This window comes from Stegostoma tigrinum, chromosome 17, assembly GCF_030684315.1.
Source record: "Stegostoma tigrinum isolate sSteTig4 chromosome 17, sSteTig4.hap1, whole genome shotgun sequence".
NCBI classification, from domain to species: domain Eukaryota; kingdom Metazoa; phylum Chordata; class Chondrichthyes; order Orectolobiformes; family Stegostomatidae; genus Stegostoma; species Stegostoma tigrinum.
In genome coordinates, this window is record NC_081370.1 from 62,828,818 (window position 1) to 62,848,237 (window position 19,420).

General features: G+C 39.7%; 1 protein-coding gene and 1 non-coding gene across 14 annotated transcripts in view; both read left to right on the forward strand.

Annotated features, from left to right (window-relative positions):
* Positions 1-19,420, forward strand: part of LOC125459524 (liprin-alpha-1-like) — a 215,037-nt gene that overhangs the window by 121,685 nt on the left and 73,932 nt on the right. For 5 of the 13 annotated variants that reach the window (XM_059652200.1, XM_059652205.1, XM_059652209.1 and 2 more), the window contains exons 9-15: positions 3,372-3,449; positions 3,776-3,859; positions 5,054-5,185; positions 6,358-6,420; positions 7,027-7,097; positions 11,024-11,174; positions 18,308-18,534. In XM_059652200.1, the coding sequence (XP_059508183.1) occupies positions 3,372-3,449; positions 3,776-3,859; positions 5,054-5,185; positions 6,358-6,420; positions 7,027-7,097; positions 11,024-11,174; positions 18,308-18,534 (806 nt within the window). The remainder of the gene's footprint in view (positions 1-3,371; positions 3,450-3,775; positions 3,860-5,053; positions 5,186-6,357; positions 6,421-7,026; positions 7,098-11,023; positions 11,175-18,307; positions 18,535-19,420) is intronic. The other 8 variants (XM_059652208.1, XM_059652211.1, XM_059652201.1 and 5 more) reach the window with 7 other exon arrangements.
* On the forward strand, positions 9,897-10,062 carry LOC125459573 (U1 spliceosomal RNA). The gene has a single exon (XR_007249039.1). It is a non-coding gene; the product is annotated as a U1 spliceosomal RNA (small nuclear RNA).

A 19,420-nucleotide genomic window follows, 5' to 3' on the forward strand; every position in this document is an offset into this window, starting at 1 on the left:
TTTTAATATACTACCAAACTACTGTATGTAGGAAAGCTTAAAACATACAAGTCCTGTTAGCTGATTCCTATGGAAGCCAGATATCGTAACAAAAATCTATATCTATAAATTTACATGAGTTTCTAACTATTGAGCTATGCAAGGCTTTTATTGTCCTATATTTTAAAAATATATATTTTTATTTCATGAGGGATGAAGATTAGAGTTCAGACGATGCGTTTAATTCAGAAAGATGTGGGAAAGTGCTTTATCTTCAGTTTGAGATAACGTGAGTCAAATAGACACTCGTCTAAGTATAGAAGGTTATTATGACAGGTTAATTCATTTGCAGCCAGTGAGGGAGGCTGACTGATCAGGGCAGTAACCAGTTCATAGAACATAGAACATTACAGCACAGTACAGGCCCTTCGGCCCTTGATGTTGTGCTGACCTGTCATACCGATCTCAAGCCCATCTAACCTACACTATTCCATGTATGTCCGTATGCTTATCCAATGACGACTTAAACGTACCTAAAGTTGGCGAATCTACTACCGTTGCAGGCAAAGCGTTCCATTCCCTTACTACTCTGAGTAAAGAAACCACCTCTGACATCTGTCCCATATCTTTCACCCCTCAATTTAAAGCTATGCCCCCTCGTGCTCGCCGTCACCATCATAGGAAAAAGGCTCTCCCTATCCACCCTATCTAACCCTCTGATTATTTTATATGTCTCAATTAAGTCACCTCTCAACCTTCTTCTCTCTAATGAAAACAGCCTCAAGTCCCTCAGCCTTTCCTCGTAAGACCTTCCCTCCATACCAGGCAACATCCTAGTAAATCTCCTCTGCACCCTTTCCAAAGCTTCCACATTATCCTTATGCGGTGACCAGAACTGTACGCAATACTCCAAGTGCGGCTGCACCAGAGTTTTGTACAGCTGCAGCATAACCTCATGGTTCCAGAACTTGATCCCTCTATTAATAAAAGCTAATACACTGTATGCCTTCTTAACAGCCCTGTCAACCTGGGTGGCAACTTTCAAGGATCTGTGTACATGGACACCGAGATCTCTCTGCTCATCTACACTACCAAGAATCTTACCATTAGCCCAGTACTTTGCCTTCCGGTTACTCCTACCAAAGTGCATCACCTCACACTTGTCTGCATTCAACTCCATTTGCCACCTCTCAGCCCAGCTCTGCAGGTTATCTATGTCTCTCTGCAACCTACAGCATCCTTCGTCACTATCCACAACTCTACCGACCTTAGTGTCGTCTGCACATTTACTAACCCATCCTTCTACGCTCTTATCCAGGTCATTTATAAAAATGACAAACAGCAGTGGACCCAACACCGACCCTTGTGGTACACCACTAGTAACTGGTCTCCAGGATGAACATTTCCCATCAACTACCACCCTCTGTCTTTCAGCAAGCCAATTTCTAATCCAAACTGCTATATTTCCCATAATTCCATTCATTTTGTACAATAGCCTTCAGTGGGGAACCTTATCGAACGCCTTGCTGAAATCCTCCAGTCATCTGGCACTCTTCCTGTAGACAAAGATGAGTTAAAGATCAATGCCAAAGGCTCGGTAATCTTCTCTCTGGCTTCCCCGAGGATCTTAGGATAAATCCCATCCGGCCCAGGGGACTTATCTATCTTCACCCTCTGTAGGATTTCTAATACCTCTTCCTTGTGAACCTCCTTCCCACCTAGTCTAGTAGCCTGTATCTCAGTATTCTAGTAGCCTGTATCTCGGTATTCTATTCAATTAACCAAACAATGCTCACAGCAACGATGGAAATGATCAAAGTTGGATTCTTGTCCAGAATGGAAACAAAAGCCACAAGAGCATGATAGGTATAGATTTTAGTGTTGACGTACAAAGTAAATGCAAGGAGAACCAAATTGGAAGACCATTGTCTTGCATGAAATTGGAAATGGTTACTTTTGGGCATCTTGGGCTGGATGGGCATTTCTTTTCGGCATCTCCATGGGACCTAATATTTATTTTGAAAATCTCTGAGGAACTGGACTGCTCCAAGCAGAACAGTTGTTGAGATTAGGACCAAAACGCACATTGCTCGGAAAGCTCAGCATGTCTGGCAGCATCTTTGGAGAGAAAGCAGAGTTAACGTTTCGGGTTGAGTGATCTTTGCTCAGTTCTGATTATTGTTCACTCTTCACCTGGGCCTCCAACTTCTCTAATATCTGAACTTCTGTTCTTCAGACAGGTAAGGTGCTTGTGTAAGCACAACAGGTACTTGCAACTGACAGCAAGTTTTTCAAAATTATTTTGTGGTATGTGGTGACATAGTCACAGTAAAAAAAAAAGCCATTTGGCCTATTAAATCTGCGCAGCCAAAATAAATGATCATGTCACTGACCATCTTTAATTGCTCTCAAGAAAGTATTTTTTAAATTTATTCAGACGATGTGGATGTCACTGGTTAGGTCAGCATTCATTGACCATCCATAATCAGCCAGAAGGCAGTTGAGAGTCGTCCATATTTCTGTGGGTCTGGAGTAACATGCAGTCAGACCATGTAAAGATAGCAGTTTCCTTTCCTAAAGGACATTGGTAAGCCAGATGGGATTTTTTTCCTGACAAGCGACACTGGTTCCATGATCATCGCCAGATTCTTAATTCCAGATTTTTTTGGAATTCAAATTCCACCCATGATTCAAACCCAATTCTGGAAATATTATTTGAGTCTCTGGACTAATGTCACCTCGACCAGTTTTCGAACTGTTGCAATCCATCTAGCATTTAAATAAGGCCTGAAGACTGAGTTTGTACTCTGTAAGGCTTTAAATCTTGGAAAAAGGGATATTTCCTGCATCCATTTGATGCTTGGAAATTTGGACTGACTTGGTGGAGCTTGGAAGATCTGTACGTGTGTAAAACATAATTGAGCAAGATTGCCTTCTGTATTGAGTTAAAAGTTTTTGTTTGTTATTTAAATCATTGCAGTATTGTGTTGTATAAAATTATTTTTGAATGTTTTGAGTTAACCATATTGATTTTTGTTTAGTTATTTGTATACTGTTCAACAAAGCCTTTTTAAATTCAGAAGTTGCTTTGATGTGTAAACACAGTTGTCTAAACAGAATCTTATTTAGAAAGTCATTTGAAGCAACTTGCAGATGCTTATGTATCTTTTTGTAATCATAATATTATCTCCATGTATTCTATCTCTTGATAAGTATGCACTTGTGCCAAGTAGTATTCCATATCATAAGACAAGGTATTTGTGGATATTCTAATTGTATCTGTTTTAAATCAATTTTAAATCTCAATTGCATCAGTTATCCCTTTTTTTATATTGTAAGCTTAAACAATAGTAACCTTTCTGCTGTTTCCTGTACCTTTTTGCCTTTCTTAGTCTGATCCTTCCCTTTCTTCTGAAGATTCTACTGTTATGGAAGCTAAACTGACGGAACTGAGCTCCATGCTTAGGAAGGTAGAATATGCAATGTTCCAGTCACTCTGCTATGCTTGCTACGTATTGCCTTCTGCAAACAGTGGCAATTGAAGCCTTGATCCCAGAGGCTGGCCTTGCTGAACATTAAAGCTTCAAGTTTGCATACAGCAATTTAAAGCACCATTCAGCATCTATCATTATCTGTCATAAAATGCCGCTTACACCAGGCTTTTGTGAGACAAATGGCTGAAGTACAACACTGATTAAGTGGATCTGAGCTTCTTGGAAGACTTGCAATTTTCATGAAGACCTTTGTTTGAAAGCTCAATTTTTGCAATATTTAACAGTTCTTATTTATTTATCAGGCTGAAGAAAGGCATGGAAATATTGAAGAAAGGTTACGACAGTTGGAGGCACAGCTTGAAGAAAAGAATCAAGAATTACAACGAGTATGTTGATTGGGGTTTCCATATTATGATTTATAGAAACTAAAATTATAAATCTTCAACTCCAAATGCTGAACCTTGTGCAGTTTGTGCTATGGTGTATGGATTCTGTTGTATCTTAATAGATATCACAGCTTAGACTACAAACTTTCAACTTCTTTTAAAAATGTAAAATTTATTACTTCTCACCTGGAGCAAAGAATGCAAATTAGTTTAAGCCCATAACCAAGATGTGGCAGTAGGGAGGTTATGTCACAGTATTGACCATGTGACTTCATTCTGTCATAGCCATCCTTGTACTGTTCATGTTTCCAAACCTTCGCCAAATCTGAAATAAGCTTTCTCTGTGTTTTTTTAAATGTAAATTTGATATATCTTCTTTCTTGTGATACTCAGGGTAAAACTGAGAAAATTTCTAAACTGGCATTCCCTTACTCACTTTCACTCTCCCCACTCCCACCAACAACTCAAACTTGTCTTCCAGTCACTTCAGTGACTGAGGAGAGGTAATAAGCCTTTTGAATCTGTCTATAGCACAGTGCCTTGGCTTACAAATGGCTTTTGGCTATAGGTTGTCAGGACTGCCCTGATTTCACCACCTTAATCTGGACTGTTGTTAAAGGAAAAAAAACATGCTCTGTCTGTGTCCAGTGAAAGGAATTGTGATGGCAATATTTGTCATTCATCCACTGAAGCTAAGAAAAAGCATAACGTCCTTTGTCCCTATATCATGTTTCCTTAGCGCTGACCATCATGCCCTGGAATTATCCACCTTTTTTATGCAGATTAACTATCTCTTCAGTAACAGATTCATTTCAACTTTTAATCAAACTTAACAAGTTTCACAAACTTTGGATTCCGCTTGAAAACAGCTGTGCTGGGATCTTTTGCATTGGGCCATTGCTTCTAAACATCCTAGACTTGTAATATTTTGATGGCTTTTCACTCAACTTGATTCTTTTCTGTATGTGCCAGATGTCTCTCAGTAGGAAAATTTTTAGATATGACGCAACTCCATTTGTGTTTAGTACCATCAGGTAATATAAAGTGGTTGTGCTTAGTGCACAAATACATACTTTATTTAGTATTTATGGTCAGGTTTTTTTGAACCTGTGTAGTGTCTGTCAGTCACTTGAGTAGTTGGTTTTTGAGCTTTGTGTCTAATTTTTTTAATCAGCCCATCTATCTGTTTAAAAGGCTCGGCAGAGGGAAAAGATGAATGAAGAGCATAACAAGCGTTTATCGGACACGGTAGATAAACTACTGTCAGAATCCAATGAGAGGCTTCAGCTTCATCTGAAGGAAAGAATGGCTGCATTAGAGGAAAAGGTAGTCTATTTTATGAAATCCAAATTATTGCATCCTCCAAGTGACCTAGGATTTCAGTAAAGTTTTGTCTCAATTCAGAAGGCTGCGGTTCAGAAGCCAGCTAGACTTGATATGTATTAGTTGTTCAGATTGCATGTTTTAGGATTTCTGTCATATAGTATTGGCAAAGCCAAAGTGATGCCTATCTGAAAATGATCACAGAAGACAACTAGAACAGATGCCAAGACTGAAATGTTTAGCAAGCATATTGTATGCGGGGAGAAGATGCAATGAAGAAACAACAAGGCAAACTATAGGAATAGCTGGGAAGCGTTTGGTAAGAAGAGATGGTTGCTCTGCAGCAAATTGAATAAACAATTTGGGAAGTAACTTGTGAAGAACCTGATTTGGAGTGTTTAGCTTGGATATGAAACTTCAACCTTAGTGAAAGAGGAGACCGACTTGCTAAATAACCTTCAATTGTGGATTTAGAGGAGAATGGAAAGGATCAATTGGACAGAAAAAACAAACAGATGAAGCACTATGAAGAGTGAATGAACAAAGACATTTGCTGAACCTAAGTAGGAACAGACAGTATGTGTAAGCACATCTTCAGAGAAAGTGGACTTGTCAGAGACGTTATGGAGAAAGGTTTTTGAGGAATAAGATGGTGAGAATATTGCTGCAGGGTGATTTGAAAAATACAAGGAAATTATTGGACACGTAAGAGACTGGCAAAGGAAGAAACCTGGGAAGACTTCTGTGAGCCAAGGACTTTGGACAGTACCCACACAATAGAGACAAAACTAGAAATTGCTGGAAAAACTCAGCAGGTCTGGCAGCATCTTATGAGAGAAATTAGAGGTAATGTTTCGGGTCAAGTGACAAGTCGAGTTTCGGCACAAATGACCACCTTACTGCAACCAGTAATAACTCTACTGAAGTTTGGTGCTCAGTCTTATCCAACCTTTTGGCTGATGAACAGAGTGCAGCTAGAAAGACGGGAACACTTTGGGAAATTAGATGGCGGATGGAGAACTGGGAGCAAAATCCTCCGCTGTTATCTTATTAATGTTGTGTATTTGCCATTATATAAACTTTAATTATACATTTTTAATTGCAATAACCGTTTCAATTGCCTGCAATATTGTTCAATTATGTGTTCTAAATTGTCCTGTAAAATACTATTTCAGAATTCCCTTATTCGAGAGCTTGAAAATACCAAGCAGCTAATTGAAGAAACACACCATGAAAAGGTAAGTTTCATTTGCAAAGTTACTGCTTTTCATGCAGCCATAAGATTCATTTCAGCCCTTTCCCAATCCATTGAAGTATGAAATTTAAGTAAGCTGCCCTGCTAATTAAAAACTCGTGTACTCTTAACAGTACTGTTCATGATTTAAAATTTTATCACTACAGCAGAACTTGCATCCTAAAATTTGTTCCTTGCATCTGTAAGTTACGACATGTTTAACACAGTTAATTTAAAATATGCAAACTGTATTTGTGAGGGTAGTCCTTCTCAAACCGAAACTCCTCCTTTATTTAATGGAAATTTGCATAAGTTCCTGCATGTATGTCATAAAACTAAGGAATTCTATGGAACTACAGAAAATATTTGCTCGTTTGGACTAGTTGGTTAGGAATCAACAGGGCCATTTAAAACTTTAGAATTATACAGCAAACTTAAACTTTAATAACTATTAAGATTGTCTTTCAGACACTTAATATTGTCGGATCAAGTTTTTAGTTACATTTATTCAAACTTTAATTTATATGTTCTTAAATTCCACAGCTTTGTCTATATTTTACAATTTATCAACACTGCATTTCTTTCATACAAATATATTTCAATATTTCAGAATAAACTATTAGCTGAGAATGATCAATGGAGAGCGAAAGCAGCTTCTTTTGGAGATACTCTGCATCACAGGTATTATACAAAAGTGTTCTATTAATCAGTTTGTACAAGATTGTTTTGTTGTATCTTTGTTTCATTATTCCTACTGTAGTTTTTAAATTCACAGTTCAACTCGTTCTTTTTGACATAAGCAGTGAGAAGGTAATCCATTTCTTGGATATTTATCGGGGAAATTCCTTTATCAGGGAAGTACCTTGCTTCTTCATAAAGTCTGAAGTGGGGATGTTCCCTGATGATTGCACAATGCTCAGCCCATTCGCCACTCACCAATATTGAAGCAGTTTCTGTCCAAATGCAACAAGACTTGTCCAAGGCTTGAACTGACAAGTGGGAAGTAACATTTGTGCCCCTGAAGTACCAGCCAATGACCATCTCTAATACGAAAAGCTAACCATCACCCCATGATGTTCAATAGTATTACTAGTGATGAATCCACCACTATCAACGTTCTGGGGTTACTGTTGACCTGAAAACTGAACTGGAATGGACATACATACATTGGTTATGCCTCAAAAATTGGAGTTGTGGATAGTGGAGGAAAGTATACAGTAAATGACAGGACTCTTAAGAGCATTAATATCCAGACAGATCTTGGGGTACAAGTCCATAGTTCTCTGAAAGTGACGATGCAGGTGGATAAGGTGGTAAAGGAGGCATGTGGCATTCCTGCCATCATTGGTCGGGCATTGAGGATGAAAGTTGGCAAGTCATGTTGCAGTTGTCTAAGGCTTTAGTTATGTCATATTTGGAGTATTATGTGCTGCAAAAAAACACTATAGGAAAAATGCGGAGGTATTGAAGAAGCAGCAAAAGAAATTCACTGGGATGCTTCCTGGACTGGAATGTTTTAGGGAGAGGTTGAAAAAATTTGGATTGTTTTCCCTTGCGTTGGAGGCTGAGGAGTGATCTGATTAAAGGTTTTCAAAATTGAGAGGTATGGATATGGTGGGTAGTCAGTTGTTTTTTGAGGGTGGAAATTCAAATACTCTTGGCACAAGTCTAAAGTGAAAGGGGGAGAGTTTGAGCAGTTAATAAGTCTGGAGCTTGAACAATGCAGCAGGCCAGGCAGCATCAGAGGAGCAGAAAAGTCGACATTTTGGGTTCACAACTCCTCGTCAGGACTCTGTTAAAAGGAGATGTGCAAGGCACTTTTTTATGCAGTGGGTGGTAGGTGCCTAGAAAATGCTGCCAGGGCAGGTGGTAGAAGTAGATACAAGGGCAACATTTAACAGGCATAAAGACAGACACATAAACAGGCAGAGAATGGAGAGATATTAGCCACATGCATACAGGTAGAATTCATTTTGATTGGTATTATGGTAGGCTAAAGGGTCTATTCCAGTCGTGTACTGGTCTATATTCTGTGTAACAGCAGGTCAGTGAACAACTCGCCACCGGATTCCTCAAAGCCTGTCCACCATCTGCAGGGCACAAGTTAGGTTCCCAGCTCCACCTAATATGCAGGTGATAGATCCTTCTATAATCTATGTCCAACTCAGTTGAATCCTCTTCCTTGATATTTCTGCTTTGCTGCCTTTCATCACCACCCCAACACCAAAGTTTTTGTGAAATGCTTTGGAGCTTGCATTTTCTTCAACTTTTAATTTGCTTGGCATGGGAACATTGCACTTATTCAGTTACTTTTCTGCTTATAATATGAATCAAACTTGAAAGTGAGGATACTAAAAACATTAGTTTTCAATATTCAGATCAGAATAATGGCAACAACCTAGAAGTTTAGAATTTTTGACTCAACCTAACCAATAGCATAAATCACTGAGTAACCCTTTTGAATGCAATCTTGAATTTACTTCATAGACTATAAACAAATCGTTTTGGGATGCTGGATAAAGTTTCCATTTAAAATGTGGTGTACTCTCATGAATTTGTCTTTCTGGTATTAAGTTGATGTCTAGAAAATTGGCAAACGTGCTTGTTTTCTCCACATGATATTTTGTGACTTTAGAAATTATGTGCATACTTCCAATTTTTCTCAACTATTTTGCACAGTTGTAAAGATTTCTGATGAGTAGGTGTATAATAATTAAAATTAAATTTTATTGTCATGTGTACTCATGTACAGGGATACAGGAGTGCCGTGAAAAGTTTACAATGTCACCATTCATGGTACCATTTTAAGTACAAGGTACCTAGGCACAAAATTTTAGCTAAAAAGTAGAAAGATAAAGAAATAAGTTGAAAGTTGCAGTTCTTCTCAGTATAAAGTAGTAAGTAAAAAGTTATGTTCCAAATTACAGTCCTCCTTTAGCCGTGGGCCTGGGCTTTCCCCAAGTAGGGTTTGATCTGTCCCTGCACTGGGCTCAATCTCTTGATCCCTGTGCTTCTGCGTTGCCAGCTGCCATCTGGGCTCACCAGTCCCCTTGCCACTGGCTGCCGGAGTCCTACCCTGGTGCTGGTTCAGGCCCCCAGCCGCTCCTATAGTGCTGCTGACCATTAGAGTGCTCGCAAGCACACCAATCACTTCTTGGCCAACTGCTGAAGTCCCCACTCTGGTCCACCAGCCAGTGCCAACACCATTGCCGCTGCTGCCTCCACGACCAAACTCCCTCCAGAAGGCAAGTAAAGGAAAAAAAACAAGGGGGGGAAGAAATGAAGAAAATAAAAAAAGAAGAAAGAAATGCATTTAAAGCGGATGAGCTCTGGATTAGGAGCCCTAGTCCCTTGTTGTCTTGTTACACGAATAAAGTATGATCTCTTCAATTTGATAAAATGTGAGGCTGGATGAACACAGCAGGCCAAGCAGCATCTCAGGAGCACAAAAGCTGACGTTTCGGGCCTAGACCCCCCTTCATACTTACCTGGCAGGGGAGATACCATGATCAACAAGGTGGTTCTCCCAGGGCGAGGCTAGCCCATTGCACTTCGGGTGTGCTGACGCCTGCGATGTCCCCAAATGCGGGATACTCGACTGCAAAATTTGTGGTACCTCTGATGAAGGGTCTAGGCCCGAAACGTCAGCTTTTGTGCTCCTGAGATGCTGCTTGGCCTGCTGTGTTCATCCAGCCTCACATTTTATTATCTTGGAATCTCCAGCGTCTGCAGTTCCCATTATCTCTTCAACTTGAACAGTTTCTAGCCTCTTGAAGCCTTTCTCCCTATAAGTTACCTTTAGACTGCTATAAAGAAAACCAACAAATTCTACTGTTTACCATTGAGTGAATGAGGGACAAATTTGCTGAATAGGTGCACGCTTCCTCTAACTCCATATTGTTCATATTACTAGTATCTAAATCCAAGTCTTGATGCCCAAGCTTGAGTCTGACATGGCACTGGGGGGTGGGGGTGGGGGGGGGGGGTGGGGTAGAATCTCACTGTGCTTCACCCTGGAATACATTTGGAGTTGAATGCTGACTTGCACTGCATAAGTTTTACATAAGTATGTGCTTCTTCATCAATGTGACCTTTGAGCTGAAGTGTTTACATGCAAGAATAGGGAAAGTTGGAAATGAATGCAGTGCATTTCTTAAAGTATTTAACCCTTAAATGTTTTCATGAAAGGAAAATTGGTTGTTGTAACTGGAGGTCCTACATCAGAAATACATGGTAGGAATTTGGGTTTCGAAACCATAAGTTTTGCTCGAGGTTTACAACCAGAATTCAAAGTGCATAGATTCATAAAATCTATCATTTTTAATCTTCTGACTACTTGTTTATTAGGAAAATAAATCCAAAGTTTACCTCTGTCCCATGTGCAGTCTTCTGTTGATACTTGATATAGCTGCATTGTAATACTAATATGGCTTTAATGATGATCATATCAAACTGACCCTCCAGCAAGAACACTGTCTGAAAGTGTGGTTTGAAGAAGCAGTTTTACTGTCAATGTTCTAAACCCATTATATGAGACATCTTGCTGGGCGTAGATTGCTAAATTTTCCCAAAAACCTTTAACAAATATTGAATCTCTTTTGTTCTAGCAGGTCACATTTAGGTAGTCCCTCTGATTTTAGGTACCCAGTAGCATCTACGTCAGAGGTAGACAAACACCCAGACCAATACAGCGGTGCATCAGTATTACGTAGAACTCAGAAGGGTCGCTTAGCAGCTTTAAGAGATGAACCTTCAAAGGTACAGTTTCCTCATTCATACTTGCAATTTTCCAGTTTTTACTGTTTCTTTTATCAGATGTTTGGAAGCAATTTATCTAGCTACTTTTTGAAGACATAATGAATCTATCCTATAACTTTCCAAAGTTGATTTAGGGAGGCTATATGCAGATCAAGGTGTGGTTGGGAAGTAGGAGACCTTTAAGAATGAGATAATGAGAATTCAGATGGTATGTTCCTGTTAGCATGAAGGGCATGGCCGGTGGGCATAGGAAATACTGGATGACTAGAGAAGTTGAAGTTCTGGTCAAGAAAAAGAAGGCATGTATCAGGTGTAGACAGTTGGAACGGCTGAATCCCTCCAGAGTATACGGGCAGTAGCAGAGAGAAATCAGGAGGGTAAAAAGGTGGCATCGCGTAGCTTTGGCAAAAAGGAGGATCCAAAGAGATTCTTGAGAGCAAAAGAGTGACGCGGGAGAAAATATCGCTCCTTAAAGATTAACCTGGATGTCTGAGTGGAATCCCACAGAAGATGAGTGAGAAACTAAACACATATATTTCATCAGTATTTACCATGGAGGAGGACAGGGTGGGTGGGACCTGGATGAAATAAATAGTGATGTGTTGAAAAGGGTTCTTATTACAGAAAAGATGATGCTGGAGGTCTTAAAACACTTAATGTAGATAAATCCCCAGACCTGATCAGGTGTTTCCCAGAACTTTGCGGGAAGCTAGGGAAAAGATTGCCGATACCCTTGTTCTCTGGTATTTGTATCATTGATAGCCACGGTTAAGGTGCCAGTAGACTGGAGTTTGGCTAATGTCGTACTATTATTTAAGAACGACTAAGAAAAAGCCAAGGAACTATAGATCAGTGAGCCTCGTGTAAGTAGTGAGTAAAATTGTTAGAGGGACAGGATTTATATGTATTTGGAATAGGCAAGGACTAATTGGGGATAGTCAGCATGGCTTTGTTTGAGAAATCATCTTACTAACTTGATTAAGTTTTTTGAAGATGTGACAATGAGTATTGAAGGCAGAGCAATAGACATCTGTATAGACTTCACCCAAGTGTTTGACAAGGTTCTGCGTGGCAAACTGCTTAGCAAGGTTAGACATGGGATCCAAGGGGAATTGGCCAGTTGGATACAAAATTGGTTTCAAGGTAGGAGACGGTAGAGGTGGAGAGTTGCTTTTTGGATTGAAGGCCAGTGACCAGTGGTGTGCCATGAGGATCAGTCCTGGGTTCGCTGCTTTTGGTCATTTATATAAATGATTTGGATGTGAACATAGGAGATATGGTTAGTAAATTTTCACGTGACACCAAAATAAGTGGTACACGTGGGAGGTGATGACCTAGTGGTATTATTGCTGGTTGCTTATCCAGAGATGCAAATGATGGTCTGGGGACCCAGGTTCAAATCCAGCCATGGCAGATGGTAGAATTTCAATTCAATAAATATCTGGAATTAAGAATCTAATGATGACTGTGAATCCATTGTCGATTGTCGGAAAAACCCACCTCGTTCACTGATGTCCTTTAGGGAACCATCCTTGTCTGGTCCAGCCGACATGTGATTCCAGACACACAGCAATGTGGCTGACTTTCAACTGCTGCCTGGGTGGTTAGGGATGGGCAATAAATGCTGCCTAGCCAGTACCGCCCTCATCCCCATGAATGAATAAAGAAAAAAAAGAACAGTGGAGAATATTATCTTTGTGCACAACAGGGCCTTGATCAAGTGGGCCAGTGAGCTGAGGGGAGGTGGACAGAGTTTAATTTATAATGTGAGATCGACAAATTCTTGGTCTCACAAGGATTCAAGGGCTACGGGGAGAGTGCAGGGAAGTGGAGTTGAAATGCCCATCAGCCATGATTTAAATGGTGGAGTGGACTTGATGGGGCGAATGGCCTTACTTCCACTCCTATGTCTTATGGTCTTAAAATGTGAGGGCTCTGGGTAGTGTTACCAACAAAAGAGCCCTGGGGGTTCAGGTGCAGAGTTCTTTGAAAGTGGAGTTGCAGATAGACCGAATGGTGAAGAAAGTGTTTGGCACGCTTGCCTTCATTGGTCATGACATTGACTGTAGGAGTTGGGTTGTACAAAACATTGGGAATACTGTAGACAATTTTAGTTTCTACTGGAGGGATGTTGTTAAACTTAAGCTAGTGAAAAGATTTACAAAATGTTGCTGGGGTTGGAGGGTTTGAGCTGTGGAGAGAGGCTGAGTAGGCTGGGGCTATTTTTTTCCTTGGAGTGTCAGAGACTGAAGGGTGACCCAAGGGCCTTTTCCTGGGGTGGAGGAGTTCAAAATGTGAGCGCATAGATTTGAGGTGAGAAAGAAAAGATTTAAAAGGGACCTGAGGGATGACCTTTTCACACAGAGGGTGATGCATATATGGAATGAAGTGGTGGCATCTGGTACAATTGCAACATTTAAAAGGCATCTGAACAGGTACATGATTAGGAAGGGTTTAGAGGGATATGGGCCAAATGCTGGAAAATGGGAGTAGATTGGAATGATTGGTCAGATTGTCTGGTCAGCACAGATGAGATGGACTGATGGGTCTGTTTCCATGCTTTATGACTCCGTGACTTTATAAATGAGGGTTGTTTTTAAACCTACTGACCCATTGAAACTGGGCAGTTAAAAACCATTTTGTTTTATTCATGGGATGTGGGCGCCAGCGGTTGGGCCGGAATTTGTTGCCCTTGGAAAGAACTGTGATTTGCTGTCATTTCAGAGGGCAGTTATGAGTCAACTACATTACTGTAGGTCTGGAGTCACATGTAGGCCAGACCAGACCAGGTAGGAACAGCAGTTTCCCCCTGAAGGAAAATTTAGAGTTCCTTATCAGTTTATAGTTTGCCTTTTAGGCATCATTTTGTACTTTAACTTGTGGGTGAACATACCTGGCTTTTAGGGCAGGGACATACTTGCAAATCCTACAACAGGAGTCACAACCTCTCTGAGCTTTACTTCTTACACCCCACATACTCAAGGTTTTCTTCCTTTCTATTCAAGTTATCAAGAAACATTTGATTGAAGAGGAGGGAAGTGATAATGATTAAAATGCAGAAATAGAACAGGACAAAAGTGAAATGGAAGTTCTAACAACTAGAACAAGGGCCAGGGGTATGAGGAGGAAAATTGTTACTCAATATATGCAAGTCCGTAACTTGGCAACAATCGTGAAATGTTTTCTAATGAAACTAATCTTTTCAAAATTAAAAAAAACTTTTTTGTTCCACCATAGTGAAAGCCAATTTAGATGTAGTTTGGGAACAGTTTGGGTGTTGACTGAGATTACTTTCCATTGTAGTAATTGTTGGGTGCTGTTTCATCTTTGAAGCTTCTATTTTGCTTTGCTTTGAGATAGCAATACCAGAGGCAGTAGTGTTCTTAGAATGACATTTCATAGAATTTCAGTAGCTAACTGTCTAACGTTCAAAGGCAGATCAAAAAGTAAGTCGTGAAGAGGATATGAAGAGGCTGGAAAGGGATATTGATAAATTAAATGGGGAATGGTTTGAATTTCATGGGGATAGATGTGAAATTGTCCATTTTCGCAGGAAGAATAAGGAAAGACATTTTGTCTAAATGGTGAGAGATTATAAAGCTGTGAGATGCAGAGGGATCTGGCTGTCCTAGTGCATGAATAGCAGAAGGTTAGTGTGCAAGTATTTAGAGAAGCTAATAGGCTGTCATTATTTATTGTAAGAGATTTCAACATAATAGGGAGGCATTGCTTCAGCTGTGCAAGGTGTGAGTGGGCTCCTGGGTCTGAGTGCCATGCTGTTCGGAGAGTCAGTGCAGACTCGCTGGGTTAAATGGCCTCTTTTTGTACAGTCAGGATTCTATGATTCACACCTTGAATATAGACTGTACAGTATTGGTTTCCGTAGTTAAGGAATGATATAAATGCTCCAACTTGGCATGTCACAAAACACCTTTCATAATAGCCAGTTTAGATACCTTTGTCAGAAAATCATTCCATTCATAGACATAGTATGCAGTATTCTGGAATTCATGTCTCTGCATTAGTTACATTACTTCTGACATACAGATAGTTACTCGTAAGGTTGGGTTAATCTTTTCAATGTTGTCGTTGTATTTAAATGTAATCGTGCCTAATATGAAACAAAAACACTGGCATTGTCATTTGTGATTTGTTGCTCCATTGCTTGTTAGTAGCACCAGCAAATTGCAACCTGACCATTAGGTGCTTGTGAAACTCTTCTGTTGTCTTTGCTATTCCTCTCTTGCTAAGTAGTCATTTACATTTTCAGTGCAGCTATTCCTTGATCTATTCTTCTTCATTTATTTTATCAGGCAATATATCTCTGCTTGCAATATAATGTTACCTCCTTCTCTTATTGCAATACACAACTGATGTATAACATTTTCTGTTTCCTGCTGCATTCTGATGGATTTCTGCAGCATGTAAGTTACTGTGCCTTGCATTATGTGCAACAGTTTTCAATTCCAGATCTTTTGATTTGCTAATTGTAATATTTTAATTATTTTCTGTTAAAAGTATGACTTGTGATTGTTCAATTCTTTTTTAATATGAATAGTAGACATTTAAAAAATAAGAAGTCGGCCATTCAGTCCTTCAAGCCTGTTCTGCCTTTCAATATCTTCTGCCTCAACTCTGGTTTCCCAAACCAACTCCAGATCCCAAAGCCAGGTGAAACTCAGACCCAGTAGCATCTGTGGAGGGACGACTGAGATCAATGAAGGAACAGGGCTCTAAGGAACGTCCACATTGAACTCAAAAAATTAACACACCTTTTCTCTCCCAGACTTGCTGAGCTTTTCCAGTAGTGTCTTTATTTCTGATTTCCATACTCTGCAGTATTTTGCTTTGTTGTTTCTTCAAATCCCTTCGTGCCCAACAATCTATTGATCTTTGACTCGAGCAAACAATAACTGAATAACCGCTGCTAAGGTAGAGAATTCCATAGACCCACAACCCTTTAAAGAAATTTCCCCTCATCTCCATCCTAAATGGCTGATCTCCTATAGAGACCCAAAGTCATTGAAGCAGAAGTAAGCCATTCAGCTCATTGAGTCTGTTCTACCAATCAATGAGATCCTGGCTGATATGAAAATCCCAACTCCACCTTCCTACCTTTTCCCTATAACCCTTGTGATTCAGCCTCCATGAACCTATCCCATGTAAAAGCTGAGGTCACGTTCTGTAGGATCTTATCAGTTAAAAATATTGTCATTGTACCCTGAAACTTCAAATATTTTTGCTCCATAAATTTTGCTACTGAGAAATAAAATGTATTTTACAAGTTAAAATATAAAAGAAATATAGTAACTTTTTATCTGGGATCGATCAGTTGCTAATCCTAATCCCGTTATTGCCTGCCTTCTCAAAGCTTCTGGATATTATCAAACATCCAACTCCCAGGCTTTCCTTTACTGTCGCCATACAGCTTGTAGCCTGTTCCATTCTCTGTCATTGTGAACCTCAGGGCTTACTGTTCTTTCACTGAAGTTTTTGCCCCCTTGATGCTTCCATCATCTGAGCTCATTGTTGACAAATGCTTTGGATATGAGTGACAAGAGGAACAGTTTGAAGTGGTAGGTGGTAAATTCTGAAAGTGAGAGTGTGGTTCGGAAATTGGAACAAGTGGAGAGAGGATATGGAAGAGGCTGCAAGCCAGAGATTGGCAACAAGTGAAATGGCCTAGGCGTGTTAGAGGCTGTTCCAGTTTGACCCTGACCTGATGATATAGCTCCATGCTGAGCCCCATTGTCAAATAAGTTTGACAGGATCCTCAATGCTGTACGAGAATATGAACTCAGTAAATGACTGATAAACGAACTGGGGTAAAATGGCAAATTGCTGTACTTGAATCTCTTTCTAATAAAGCCTGACATAACGCCTAACAAAGAGGTTATGTACTCAAATACAGACCTGATGGGTTGAGTAGTCACTTTGTGGACTGTGGATGTTATTTTTAAACCCCTGTTCTAAGAGTCAGCATTCATTGGAACAGCAATAGACCATTCAGCCCCATGTACCACCATTCATGGCTGATCTGCGGCCTAACTCCATATATCTGTCAATGGCCCATTTTCCTAATATCTTTGCTTAACAAATGGTGATCTTTCTCGGATTTAAAACTGATATCTGATCTAGCATCCACTGCTGTTTGTGGAAATGTGTTCCAAACATTGACTACCTTTTGTGTGTTAGAAGTGCTTCCTAACATCTCTCCTGACTGATCTGGCTCTAATTCTCAGACTATGCCCCTTGTCCTGAAATGCACACTGCACCAATTTCCTCATATCAACAAGGCATGTGTCAAGTCACAAAGGAAGGGAAAGAAAAGCAATAATAGTCTTTATTCAGTTTTCTTTTAACATGTTACACTATTCAGAAAAATGCTGAACTGAAATTGTCAACTGTGAGGTTTTTGTTTTGAGAGGAATTGGTTTGAATATTTGTGGTATTTTGATGCTCACTCAGACATTACATGACTGGACTCAATTCTAGGCCTGACTCTTTGCAGGCTTAACTGTGGAATGAAAAAAAACAGTCTTGATATTGCACATGCTAGTAACTGCTTCAGCAAGCACTACAAATCCAGTGTGGCAAGGAACAAACTGGAAAAATAATTTTATATAGTTTATGACCTCAAACAGGAAGAAAAATTTTTGAGCAGAGTATGTTTCAAAATTAAGCAAAAATTGAAAATCCACCGTGGGAGGCAGAGCGTTAAACACCTCACAATATTAAAAAAAATTGCAAATAAAGGATTTTTGGGGAGCAGCTACATGTAAATTTTATGATGTTGTAAATAGTATTATACGCTCAAAGTCCAGCTGCTTTCAGTATCAGTAACGTAATAATTTTACATTGTGTTGGTTTTATTGCATGAGATCTCCCAAAGAGCTGTGAAAGCTAGAGGGCAGCTCAAAATTTCAAAATAAATATTCACATTTTTATTTGGAGTAGGTGCTAAATGGTAAAGACCAAGGCAGGTGAATGGAATTAAAATATAAATCAGCTATGACCAAACTGTGTGCAGAACAGAATCAAGAGGTGTTAGGGATTGCTTCTGTTTCTATTACGTCTTGTGCTTACATATTCCGGTACCTTGTTTTTGAAACTGTTGCGTTGCACTTTTTGAGCAGGTCCAGACATTGAATGAGCAAGAATGGGAGCGTGCGCAGCAAGCTAGTGTCTTGGCAAATGTCGCCCAGGCCTTTGAGAGTGATGCTGAAGTATCTGATGCAGAAGATGATAGAGAGACAATATTCAGCTCTGTTGATCTGCTGTCACCAAGTGGTCAGGCAGATGCCCAAACTTTGGCTATGATGCTTCAAGAACAGTTGGATGCCATCAATAATGAAATACGGTACCTCTTACTTGTTTATACTTAATGTTTTGTTAAAAAGATGACTTTGGTTATTATCTACAACAGTGAGTATTTCAGAAGGTGTTCAAGGTAAATATCCTAGAATTCCCTCCATGTTGACAGTGTAGGTCTACCTACAACGCATAGACTGCAGTAATTCAAAAAGACAGCTCACCACCACCTTGAGGACAGCTAGGGATAAGAAATAAATGATACCAGTGTCTCGTGACTGAATTTTTAAAAAAAGCACCTCCTGCACATTTGTGTTTGTAAATTGCTTTGCTCATGACATACTGATCAAATATTCAAGTTATTGCACTTGTAAATAAAGACTCAATTGAGACATTCATGCTGGTTCATTTGGTGAGTGTATTTGATTACTTGAAATGTTCATAATGCTTAAATTATTTTCTTTTATCTTCTGCTTTGCTGAAAAGAGACACAAAGTTGAAGTTTTTCATCATTTGTGCACAAGAATCCAAGCTTTGGAAGGGACCCACCCTGCAAAAAATGCAACACGGACACACATTTCCTTTGCCTACTCAGTGCAGTATCCCTGTTTGTGGACATAGGTTGAGCAACAGCTGAAGCTAGGCGTGTCTCTTTTCTACATTGCAGTGAACATGAGTAGTATGTTCCCTAACAAAATGCTGTTTTTGAGCCAAGAAGTTGTTCATTGTATTGCACATACTACTAATGTGGCATGAAAGTTTCAGTGGCAGTGTGATACCAGGTTTGTAGGTTGTATGTCCCAATGACTGAAAAACAGTGCAGCCCTTCAGCTGTCTACAATCTGCAGCATGCTGATGAAGCTCGTTGAGTCTGAGTTTGCAAAACTCAGACCATGATGTACAGCGTTAAGTGTGAATTTGCTATAGGGTATTGT